General features: G+C 44.0%; 1 protein-coding gene, 1 long non-coding RNA gene and 1 pseudogene across 3 annotated transcripts; 2 read left to right on the plus strand and 1 right to left on the minus strand.

Annotated features, from left to right (window-relative positions):
• Positions 1-187: 187 nt before the first annotated feature.
• On the plus strand, positions 188-6,349 carry LOC117863807 (uncharacterized). 2 transcript variants are annotated; one of them, XM_034747661.2, is made up of 10 exons: positions 188-517; positions 1,173-1,327; positions 1,685-1,772; positions 2,114-2,423; positions 2,529-2,852; positions 4,872-4,913; positions 5,042-5,139; positions 5,286-5,405; positions 5,814-5,903; positions 6,000-6,349. In XM_034747661.2, exons 1-10 carry the CDS (start codon positions 464-466, stop codon positions 6,123-6,125), a joined length of 1,407 nt encoding a protein of 468 aa, XP_034603552.1. In that variant the 5' UTR covers positions 188-463; the 3' UTR covers positions 6,126-6,349. The 2 variants fall into 2 exon arrangements, with proteins under 2 accessions (XP_034603552.1, XP_034603553.1); XM_034747662.2 differs by having other exon boundaries at positions 1,220-1,327.
• Positions 6,350-7,516: 1,167 nt separating this feature from the next.
• Positions 7,517-8,937, plus strand: LOC117864813 (uncharacterized). Its single transcript, XR_011898861.1, has 4 exons — positions 7,517-8,288; positions 8,386-8,555; positions 8,640-8,703; positions 8,809-8,937. It is a non-coding gene; the product is annotated as an uncharacterized lncRNA (long non-coding RNA).
• A 730-nt stretch (positions 8,938-9,667) lies between these two features.
• LOC117862717 (putative pentatricopeptide repeat-containing protein At3g11460, mitochondrial) lies at positions 9,668-12,449 on the minus strand (annotated as a pseudogene).
• Between the last annotated feature and the right edge of the window lie 300 nt (positions 12,450-12,749).

Below are 12,749 nucleotides of genomic sequence, written 5' to 3' on the forward strand. Positions count from 1 at the left end.
GCTGCTATTTTAGCATGCAGCCGAATGGCTAGGCAGGAGGCAGCACAGCTGCAGCAGCAGCAGCCGCTCAAATGAGCTGCAGCGAGCAAAAATAAGCTTTCAGATATTTCCCCATCACGGCCCCTCCCGAGGTATAGCAACTAGCCACACACCACGTTGGGTCCTGGACTCTCTTGGTGCTTTTGTTTGACTGGCGCGTGGCCCGCGCAGCCCGCGCCGGGTACCACAAGCACCAGCTTTGTTGCACTTGTGCCGCGCCGCCAGCTTCCCCACGCACCTTCGCCGCCGTCTCCGTGCTTCGATTCCATTGCCTTGTACTAGTACGCTGCCGTGACCCCGCCTCCCCCAGCTCCCTTGCAGTGCTACTCGCCTCCCACCGAGGCCTTCTCTGCAGCTCGCTTCCCCCCACCACGCGGTCCGCGTTCCAGCCGCTAGGGTTTCGGGAGCTCCAGGCGAGGGCCGCATGACGACGCGGGGAGCCAAGCGCGCCGCCACCTCCGACCCGGGCGCCCCCGATGTACGCACCTTCCACCTCCCCCGCCGCCCCCCGCCCCCCGCCCCCCCCCCCCCCCCCCCCCCCCCCCCTCGATATGTATTTTTGTTGTTTCGTGATTTTGCGGGTTTGGAGGCTCGACGTACTGATTCGATCTAGTAGTTGGTTAAGAGGAGGAGCGACACCATTCCGGTGGATTTGTTTAAGATCAAATGTTCAAGTATGGAGTGCACGCCGAAGCTTCAAGGAGTTGCTGTGCGTGCTGCTGGATTTTTATGCAATCTGTATAAGATATTTGGAGTGATGTAGATTCAGAAGTTGGAACTAGAACCGAATTTTTTAGCTTGGAAGAGAAAGCTGCAGCATAGCCAGTTCTACATCAAAGGATCATTGCTAGCTTACAGTAAACTAAGGTCTTAGATGTCAGTATACTTCAATGCTGATAACTAAACCCTATTGGTTATTCCTGTTGGAGAGAATGATCGCAAGTCTAGAACTTGTAATTGAACCTTGCCTGTCGCATATCAGTTTTAACATGATATATGAACGACCGCTCTGATTTAGTAACTGGGAATTTGGTAGCTGCCATTCTGTTTGAAATAAGTTGTTTTCCTGTTTTTTCTATCTTCCCGCAGAATCTGCTCCTCCGTTATTCATTTATGTCATTATAATTCTGCAGCTACCAAGTAAGAGAGTAATGGACGGACCCTCTTTTGATGTTCACAGGGCGGAGTCTTCCCATCAGCATGTGATGGCAGGACCCGCTACTTTAGATCCTCGACGGGCTGAGGCTGCCAGCAAACATGTCAGGGCACTCAATAACCAGTTTGCGAGGTCTGTTTCTTCAACTGCTAGCTTGTACTTCTTCTCCTAGTTTGCTGTACCATATACAAGTCATGTCCCATCTGGGAATTGGCACACGGCCTACTAGCCCACATTATCATGCTCACAGTTTTTTCATGGCTAATGAGAATTTGATCTCTTGAGCATCCCTATTTTCTTATCAACTTCCTTGGTGATTCTGTAAAGTTTGAAGTCTTCATTAGATATTAGTGCATCTCTAAGGGAAACTGAATTTTTGGAATGGTTATTGTTCAAGCCAGTTTATTCTGTATATCCCTTAAGAGTTGTATATTTATCTCTGGTTGAATACATACTGTATACTCATACGGCATTTGCTTTTTTGAGCAGCTGGGTTCAATTGCAGCTGCAAAATCATCCAGCTGAACTTTGGGAGGATGGTGTCAAAGATTACATATCCCATGCTTCTGAAATCATGGTAAGCTTCGCCGGTCGTAAATGGACTTACTTGATATTTTCTCTGTTTCATTCATATAAATTATGTAACAAAAATTGCTTTGGGAATCTGCATAATCATGTCCTATTGTCGCTGCTGATTGCTTATGAAATTTATCACATCAACTTTGCTCCTGATTTTGGACTTCCTTGTTAAACTGTGCTTGTGTTGAGGGTTTGAATTGTGTTTATGCACTCATTTTGTATTTTTTTACTTCCGTTTATGTTTCAACATTGTATAGGCGGTTGTATCTGTACATTCTTGAAGCAGTTTGTAGCTCAGATTTCTCATTGTATATGCTTATACCATCGCTTGTTCATTAGGAAAAATTCAAGGATGTTGTCAACTGGCTTAGACAAAATCAAGCAGGTTCAACAGTTGTTTCATCCCCAAGTCCACACAAGGATGAGAAGGCTAATCTGCCAGCAGTTGTTTCATCCCCAAGTCCACTCAAGGATGAGAAGACTAGTCCGCCAACAGCAGATGATAGCAAGCTCTTGGTGCAGCCAAGTTCAGATAACTCACAGAAGGCTCCAGTGATGGCATCTAGTTCTTCAGCTTTTCAGAGCTCAAGCTCACCAACACCAAACCTTTTTTCATCTCCTCCTAAGTCGCAAACGCCAGATTTCAGTGGTATGCCTACTCGGTTGTTTATATATCATACTATGCTAAGATTTGCTGTAGATTTTCTTGCAGATATATCTACTGTATTTTCATTTCGGTTATGTTGATATGCAGGTATGTTTGGTGGTAAGAAAAACACATCCGGTGACAGCAATAAACCAGCTTTCCAGTTTGGTGGAAATAATGTCATATTTGGTGACAAGAAGAACGCATCTGGTGATAGCAGTAAACCACCTTTCCAGTTTGGTGGAAATAATGCCATATTTGATGACAAGAAGAGCACATCCGGTGATAGCAGTAAACCACCTTTCCAGTTTGGTGTAAATAATGGTTTTTCAACCTCAAATGCACCATCTTTATTTTCTACTAAAGCTGCCCAAAGTTTTAGCTCACAGGCTCCACCTCTGTTTTCACTGAATCAACAATCAGTTCTCTCAGGTACTTTTCTAATCTTGAATTAAGTAGCTTCTCTCCTGTTGTTTATTTCACACATGAGGACTTAATGCATCGGATATTGATAATTTTATGTATAGCCGTAATGCCTTGGGGATGTCTCTATACATGGGTCGTATTTTTTTGGAACGCGCTGATAACGCGGTGTTAAGGCACCCAGCGTTTGGTGCTTTTCTCAATCTTTATTGCAATGCCATGGGATGTCTCTCCATTTTAGCTAGTTTTAGGACTGCAAATCGTCAAGCAACCAAAATTATGCTATGCTTATTTACATGTTACACGTTCACTATTCTATTTGGAATTTGACCAGATTAACTCTGGGAGACCATTTATGTTCTTCCCAAAGGACTCCATCACACAATATACGTTTTGACTTTTATATGTGTAGTAAGGTTTGGTGCCATTTTAGCTAGTTTTAGGACTGCAAATCGTCAAGCAACCAAAATTATGTTATGCTTATTTACATGTTCCACGTTCACTATTCTATTTGGAATTTGACCAGATTAACTCTGGGAGACCATTTATGTTCTTCCCAAAGGACTCCATCACACAATATACGTTTTGACTTTTATATGTGTAGTAAGGTTTGGTGCCATTTTAGCTAGTTTTAGGACTGCAAATCGTCAAGCAACCAAAATTATGTTATGCTTATCTACATGTTCCACGTTCACTATTCTATTTGGAATTTGGCTAGATTAACTCTGGGAGACCATTTATGTTCTTCGCAAAGGACTCCATCACACAATATACGTTTTGACTTTTGTATGTGTAGTAAGGTTTGGTGCCATTTTAGCTAGTTTTAGGACTGCAAATCGTCAAGCAACCAAAATTGTGTTATGCTTATTTACATGTTCCACGTTCACTATTCTATTTGAAATTTGACCAGATTAACTCTGGGAGACCATTTATGTTCCCAAAGGACTCCATAACACAATATACGTTCTAACTTTTAAGGAAATTTGTTTTATATACCGCCAAACTTTTCCGTACACTTAAGTAGCAGCAAATCTTACCTCAGCAGTGTACCATGTCTGCATGGATTTGTCTAAGGGCGTGTTTGTTTCAACTTCTCTGTGAATCACTTTCCTAAGAAGCTTGATGGCATGAGAATCCGCTGCCTCAGGAATCGCTGGCAGGAGAAGCAATGTGTTTGGCGTTCTTGATTTTTCAAGAAGCCTGCTGCTGGAGGGGAGCCACGCGCGGAGGAGATGCAGACGGAGGGGAGGCGTGCCGCGGTCGGAGATGGGGCCGCACGCGAGAGCAGCGGCCGGAGATGGCAGAGCCGCGGGAGACCGAGCGGCGGCCGGAGATGGGGCCACACGCGGCCGGAGAAGGGGGAGTGCGGGAGGCTGAGCGGCGGCCGGAGATGGTGGAGCCGCGGGAGACCGAGCGGCGGCCGGAGATGGCGGAGTCGCGGGGGAGTTGGAGTGGCGGCCGGAGATGGGGGAGCCGCGGGGGAGTCCGAGCGGCGGCCGGAGATGGCGGAGCCGCGGGGGAGACCGAGAGGCGTGCCCAGGCAGAGGGGAGGTGGGTTGCGGAGGGGAGCAGAATCGGTGGGATTTTTCCCAAAGCGACGGGAGGCCCGATTTTGCACCGCAGTGCATTCCTTTGCTACAGGAAAAATCGCTGCGCGAGGAATCGGTCGAGAATCGCGCCGTTTGGGGGGCTTGCTCAATTATTTTCACGAGAATCGGCTGGAGAAGCTGAAACAAACACCCCCTAAATGCCAAAGTTACTACAATTTTAAGTTTGTCAAGTGTAACAAATATCACTTGCAATTTAGAGACGCAATTGTAATTTGATTGATGTACACAAATTTGATGTTCTCCTATAATGCAATTTATGTCCATATATCATAATTCATACTCCCTTATCCTTCTATTTGCATTTGAAAATCAGATGGTAAAAGTAACTTTGGCAGCACCTAATCAACCTGATTTTCTGTATCATAAATCCATATCCTTGTTTTTTGTCTGGAACATAAATTTCTTGTTGCTTTATTAGGAAACAAAAATACTTCTGAAGCTTCAGCTGATGCAGATGAAGGTGAGTATCTAATTCTTAACATCCTGTTTTCATGCCAGTGATTTGTGTCTTAAGTAGTGTAAGTCCCACACCCCTTAGTTTCCAATATTCTGTCCTCTTAAATCATGGTTTATCATGATCATAATCAGATGCCGAACCTGAGAAACCAAGCAGCCCTTCTGTAAAGAAGGCAGAAGAGAAAGGAATAGTTGTTGTTCATGAAGCCAAGTGCAAGGTGTATGTGAAGGTACCCACTCTTTTCCATTTATCATCTTGCTTTCCTTCCTAGGACTATAATATTTTCTTTTGGCTCTGTTACTCTAATACCATGCAAATTTTGTTAGAAAGTTGTTTCAGATTTTGCTTGACTAAATCTGTTTTCCATTCGTGCAGCATGATGATGCTACCAAGGGTTGGAAAGACATTGGTGTTGGTCAACTCTCTATCAGAAGTAAAGAAGGTGCAGAGAAAGCTTCGAAAGAGTCCACTCCGACCATTGTTATTAGAAATGATGTATGTGTTCTTATCTGTTAATTTAGAGTAAATAAAGTTGATTAATTTATATTCAGTTCTATGTATATGCTTACCATTCTACTGCATGTCAACCTTGAAATTATGTTTTGGATCTGATTGAATATTATCAATATTCCACTCCACAAATGGTGTTTCCCTAGCTTCTGTCCATGTAAAGCAAGTCTAGTTGAATTGTCTATTGGTTTTCACAGGGTGCTAATTATCTTATCTTTTCTTCTTCTTTTTTTGAATTCGAGAAGTTTCCAGCGAACATTTCTTTAAAATTACCATCTACTTTAGGTGGCAAGGTTGTGTTAGAAATTTTCTTTTCACTGTGTGCAAGATTTACACCGCTGTAAGATTGTTTTTTATATGGACAAAATATTAATGTTTTTAAACTGGTAACAGGTTGGTAAGATTCTCCTGAATGCTTTGATCTACAAGGGGATTAAAATGAATGTTCAGAAGAATACAGTTGCCTCCATATTTCATACTTCGGTAAGTAATCACGGTTTATTGAACCCACCCCTACAGCCCCCACAAACTCTGAAAATAAAATGAAAAAAAGACCATAATTCCTGTATGTTTTTTCAGGATGCGCAGTCAGATGAATCAAGCGGTGGCACAGTTGTAGCTCGGACATACTTGTTCCGGTTGAAAAATGAGGAGGAGGCTACAAAGTTGTCGACAGCAATCAAAGAGAACGCGCCCTCGGACTGACTCTTGCAGCTTGCATCCTTGTCTCGCCCCTAAGCATCTGGCACGAGTTGTAAAAGTAGAGGGAAACACCGCCGATGGCCTCTGCAGCAGGCCAAAGAGATGCCTTGCAGAGTTCTTTTTTGCCTATTATAGTTACACCAAGATAAATATTCTCTTGCTTGTAACTTGTAACGTGTAAGGCTGACTGGTTGGCTATGTACTAGTAGTACCTTTATTTTTCCTCACATTATGTATCGTCTTTGGCATTGGTATAAGGTTGTTGGTCATCATGTCACCTAGGGCAGCGAGTGGCAATGGCCCAAATCTGGGATGAAAAGTTCTTGACTTCCGGTCTTCAGATATCCTGTGCGGTTTTCAGCACAACAAAGCTTACCCTATCGCCACGCTTGAATGCATGGGAAAACGATTTGATCAGAAACGCCATCCTTAGATTGCTCGCCCAATTGGACTCGGTAGGTTCCTGAACGTCTGCAGGATTAGGGAACGAAAAACATTTCAGTGCGGAATGCAGGGGAAACTCTGTCGCCGCGGACTTCGCAGTTTCGCACGCGCATCCGGGGGCTGGGGCGATGGCCGCGGCGGCAACACCAACACCGGCCTCCGTATTCCGCAACGCGATGCGCTGCGCATCACATGGCACTTCCAGCTCCAAGTACACCTGCGGCTTCCGCGCCTTCCGGATGCCGGACTGCCGGCACGCAGCAGTGCACTGCACCAGCAGCGCCAAGCGCCAAATCGACTAGTGTGTCAGTCAGACCCGTCCCTGACCCTCACGAGCTCACGGGTTCACCTGGGCTGCTGGGCAGGGTAGCAGGTGGCCTGTGGGCAGGTGGGTGAAATGCCGTGCCGCGGCCCGCTTGGGTCTCTTTTCTACCATGTTCAAACAGTATGGTCGCAAGGCACTTGACTTCCTTTCTTCCGCCCAAGAAGTACTATGTGAGTTCTTAACCATGAGGGGTTTAAGTGTATCTCTTTCAGATCTCTATATGTTCTCAGATCATTACTCGAGGAGAAAACTGACTGAGGGAGTCAAACTGGCTTTGGATACGAGGTGCTAAACTTTAACAGTGTCACATCGGATGTTCGGATGCTAATTAGGAGGACTAAACATGAGCTAATTATAAAACTAATTGCAGAACCTTGTGCTAATTCGCGAGACGAATCTATTAAGCCTAATTAATCCATCATTAGCAAATGGTTACTGTAGCACCACATTGTCAAATCATGGACTAATTAGGCTTAATAGATTCGTCTCGCGAATTATACTCCATCTGTGCAATTAGTTTTGTAATTAGCTTATGTTTACTACTCCTAATTAGCATCCAAACATCCGATGTGACAGGTGTTAAACTTTAACAGGTGTTTCCCAAACACCCCCGAAACTGAAGAAGCTTTCCGAATCAAGCAGATATTGCTAGATCCAATTAACATACCAGTTCTAAAGTGTCATGATGAAACTGAAGTTGTAACTTACAGACAATCTGACTATATTCAGAGCAATCTATCAGTTGTCAGATCTTCAATCATGTCATTTAAAGATGTCTTCAATGATCTCCTAAAAATGGTGCAACATCATGTTAGCAATGATAACTCAATGATGGTGATGATTAATGCAGGAAGCAAGGGTAGCATGTTGAAATACGTGCAGCAAACTGCATGTGTTGGTCTTCAACTTCCAGCAAGCAAATTTCCCTTCAGAATTCCTTCCCAACTCTCATGTGTTAGCTGGAATAGGCAGAAATCATTAAATTGTGAAGCTGAGAGTACCAATGAGAATGTGGAAGGTCAAAACCTTTATGCTGTAATCAGGAATTCCTTCATTGAGGGTTTAAATCCATTGGAGTGTCTTCTGCATGCTATATCTGGCAGGGCAAACTTCTTCGGTGAGCATGCTGATGTGCCTGGGACACTAACGAGAAAATTAATGTATCACTTGAGAGATCTACACGTTGCTTATGATGGAACTGTTAGAAGTTCTTACGGGCAGCACATAATGCAATTCTCTTATGATACTGCTGATGATATGTGCTGTAATCATGATCTGGTAGGTGAACTTGGTGCCCCTGTTGGTTCTTGGGCCGCTTGTTCCATTTCAGAAGCTGCATATGGAGCTTTGGATCACCCTGTTAATGTTTAGAGGATTCCCCTCTCATGAATCTACAAGTGACATTCCTCTCTCTGTTAATGTCTATACTTATTATGTGGCCACTGCCGTCTGTATTTCTTTCCCTGACGCTATATGTTTTAATTTCCTGTGCAGGAAGTATTTAAATGTCACAAGGCTACAAATTCTGGGGATCATGCTGGTTTGCTTTTCCTGTCAAAGCATTTGAAGAAGTATAGATACAGTCTGGAATATGCATCCCTAGAAGTTAAAAACCATCTCGAGCGAGTAAACTTCTCTGATTTGGTTGAAACCATCATGATTATGTTAGTTCACTAAAATATCATTTCCCGTCATTTTACCTTTTAACATTGTGCACTTGATTAATATTTGTTGCATTTTTTTATTAGATATGATGGATGTGACAAAACAAGAAAAGGAGGACCTTGGACCACCCATTTTCATATAAGCAAGGTCCTCTTCTTTTTTTGAGTAAATGGACAATACCTTTTGTTTTCTTTTCTTTATGTGCATCAAATTGGTGCATAACTCTCTGTTTCGTTGTGTATATAATTACAGGAAATGATGAAGAAAAAAAGGTTAGGATTGGGATTTGTTGTAGAAGAGCTTGCAAAAGAATACGACGCCACCAGAAACCAGCTAAACAATGCAATCCCATCAGTTCGTATTTCAAAGAGGTAAGTACCAAAGCTATTTGTGTTTTGATGAGTGTCTATATCTCTTTACTTGCTTCTTTCTGTAGTGTTGTTTTGTTGCTTTTCATTGCACAGTGCACAGGTAGATAATTTGGCATCCATTTTTGTTGCCAATTTTTATGGGTATGTATGTCAGATTTGTTGATGTGTATCAAGAAGAGGGAAATGTTCTGCATTTGCATACTGCGCATTACAAAGTGAATGTATCTAAGGAGCATTAGTTTATAGCATATAAGTCATTTCTTCAATGTACCTGGCTCAGAAGATTGGAAGGTTTTTGATTGGTGTAGGTTAATGAGACCTCAGATTCAGTCAATATATCCATCTGAACCTAGCTTGTTGAGTTACTGGAATTCAATATGGTTCTCGTTAGATATAAATATTTTATATTTTGTTGATAATTTGTTCCGTAAAACGTCTTATATTAAAATATTTAGACTCGCTGAATTATTACAATAAAATTGGTAATATGTTTAAATTTTGATTTGGCAGTAGATGTCATATGGGGCACCACAGAGACTTGTTATAATCATACAAGCATCACTATACATATTCTTCTTCTCTCTTTGCATTTCGTACGCTATATCTTTTGACATAAACATTTCTATGCAGAAAATGTTCAGTAGGTGACCAGTGTGTTCAAAATTCAGCTTGCTGTATCACATTGGTAGCACAAGCTGAATCCAATTCCATGTCTCAGTTGGACACTATCAAGACAAGAGTGATTCCAAGCATACTGGACACACTGCTGAAAGGTTGTTATGGTTTTATACATTTTACAAAATATATCCCATATATTATTGCGAGTTGCCTGTAGAACTTAGAAATCATGGTCTTAGCTATAGGATTCCTTTCTAAGCTGCAGTGCGGAGAGGTAAAATATTTCCAGGTGCACCTTGTATTGCTGGGTGTGTGTCTTCTGACATTTTGTGAAACCATAGTTTGCTTCACGTGGCTTTTTATTATTCTAATACCACATGATTTTGCAGCAACAAATTGTATTATCTTAAGCAGGCATTAACCATAAATTTAGCTATGATGCGAGTCCATAATGCAACATGAATTCTCCGACAGACTCAGACTTTCTTGCATACGAAGGATCTAAGCTCAAGGACCATCAACAAAGCAAATAGAATTGTTACTAATCAAGGTACCAGCCTGCAATCCCATAAAAAAACTCATTTTTACGCTTGGAGGAAATGATGCTCTGCGCAGCTCTTGTGACTTTATAAAACTTCTCATGGTGCCTAAAAGTGATACTCACCTAGTCCAAGCAACTGATGGAATTAGCCAATAATCAATAATTCCAATATAGGAATAAAACTCTGATTAGTGCTTACCTCGTATAGATAATTGACATTGCTCTAATTGACTCATTGACTGATTGCGAAATTACCATTTAGAGAAGTTTGTCATTTCTCTTTCCTCTCATTTTATCACAATGTTCAGAATCACTTGGTTTGAGGCTTTGAGCTACCTGTTGTGCGGTTTGATGGCATCAAACACCAGCACTACTGCTGTTGCAGTCGGGTTAGAGAAGACATTTCTTCCCTTGAATGAATCGCTCTTCTTTCTCTCACCCTAGCAATTCATGATTCAGCACAGTACTCTAGATCTAATCATGGTAGGTTTAAGTCCTTCAGCAATCGACAGAACACATAAAATTCCGTGCTTCACATCATAAAGTCTGTTCATGTGTAGCACATCAGCAATGAAGTCGGATTGGTTGCTTTATCCTCAAACCACAATGAGATTGTCTATACTGGATCATTGCAAATTCAGTGCCCAAATAGCTCTCAGTACATGCTCAGATATTCATCTTCAGATTCTGAAGCACCCATATCCTCAAGTAACTGATCTAAAACCCATAGTATCCGTCTCCACAAGTAGCGTGGGATGCTCCCTTGGTAGAAGGCATGGGCTCTTCCCTTCACATCAACCCAACTGCAACCAGGTGTCTTCATCACGCCAAGTTCCCTCATCCTTGACCTTAAGCCTGCAACACGATCGGACCGTCCAACTGAATCATAAATGCCACAGAGAGTAACATAGTTGCTAACATTGCCTTCTTCTAGTTCAAATAATCTATAAGCTGCAATCTCTCCGACATCGACATTATTATGCATCGCACAAGCAGAGAGCAATGCTCCCCACAGACTGGCACCAGGCTCCATAGGCATCTTCCTTATGAATTCAACAGCTTCTTCAATGGTGCCAGCACGCCCCAAGAGGTCGACCATACATGCATAATGGTCAGCAGTTGGCTCTACACTGTGAACTTTGCTCATCTCATCGAAGATCCTCCGGCCATCACTCACAAGCCCTGAGTGGCTGCAACTTTGACAGGATCGAAGTGAACGTGATGCGATTTGGCTTCAGCACTCTGGACACCATCTCCTCGTAAATTCTCAATGGTTCTTCCCCCATGCCATGGACACCATAACAAGAAATCAGTGTCGACCAGCTCACCACATTTTCCTCCTTCATACCTACAAACACAGCCCGCGCCATGTCCACACGCCCACACTTTGCATACATGCCAACTAACGCATTCCCCACAGCTATGTCCGAATCAAAAGCAAGGAACCGCACCATCCTGCCATGGATCTCCCTTCCCTTCATCAGCTCCCCTTCCTTTGCACAGACATTGAGAACGTTCGGCATGGCACGTAGATCATTCGCCATGTTCACGGCCTCAACCTGCCCCCTCCTGAAAAGATCCAGGGCCTTCGCTGCCCTCCCAGCCCTCGCATATCCAGTGACCATGCAATTCCACACGACAGCGTCCCTCTTGGGCATCTCGTCGAACACCCTCACGGCGTCATCCAGCAGACCAACCTTGGCATACATGTCCAGCAGCGCCCCCGAAACAACAACATTGGGGAAAAAAACGAGCCGGACGGCGAAGCCGTGGAGCGCGGCTCCAAGAACCGCGTTCCGGAGCGGCCACGGCGTACCTGTCGGGCCGGTATCCCGCTGCTAGGAGGCGCGCAAGGAGCTCCAGCGCCGCGCCGGACGGGGACACAGCGAGGAGGATGTTGTAGGCGTGCATGGACGGGGAGGGCATTCCATCGAACACCTGGCGAGCCCGATGGAGCGCCCCGCAGCGGCAGGAGAGGAGGACAAGGTCGGTGTCAAGGGTGGTGTCCGGAAGGCACCCGCCAACCAGGGCCCGCGCGTGGAGCTGCGTCCCTGGGTAGAGCGCCCCCAACGCAGCGCAGCGCCGGAGGAGGGCCGACAGGCTCCCGGCGGTTGGCGGCGGCATTTCGACGGCCTCCGTATAGGACGTCGCTGTCGCTGGGTTGCCGGGGTGGACGGTAAATGAAACGGGTGCATTTCTAGTACATAAAAAAATGCAAATCGTGCAAATTCTACTAAAAGCACAACCTAGAAGTCCTCCTATGGATGTTGCTATATTTTACACACAAAATTAGCAAACTCAATTTGGCAAAATAGCTGCCAAATTGGTAAATTTCATGTTTGTCATTGCAAATGAAAATTGTAATTTTTGCAATTAATATACCAGATCGAGTTTGCACCTTAATTTTGCACAGGCGTAGGACCACACCCCACGTCACGGTGCTCAATCCTCATTTTCTGGCGGCACAAATGTGCAAAAAATCATGGATAATTAAGACGTATGGACATCCGCATGGTCGTGCACAAATTCAGAGCGCGAAGTGATCTGTAGACGGATGGACGAAAAGTCCAAAACGACGACCACCCCCTTGATACAACGAAAAGTCCAAACAGAGCTAAAAATTCTCGCACAATGGAGATGGAATGCCGAATCGTGCTGAAAAG

This window comes from Setaria viridis, chromosome 7 (assembly GCF_005286985.2).
Source record: "Setaria viridis chromosome 7, Setaria_viridis_v4.0, whole genome shotgun sequence".
Classification (NCBI taxonomy): Eukaryota; Viridiplantae; Streptophyta; class Magnoliopsida; order Poales; family Poaceae; genus Setaria; species Setaria viridis.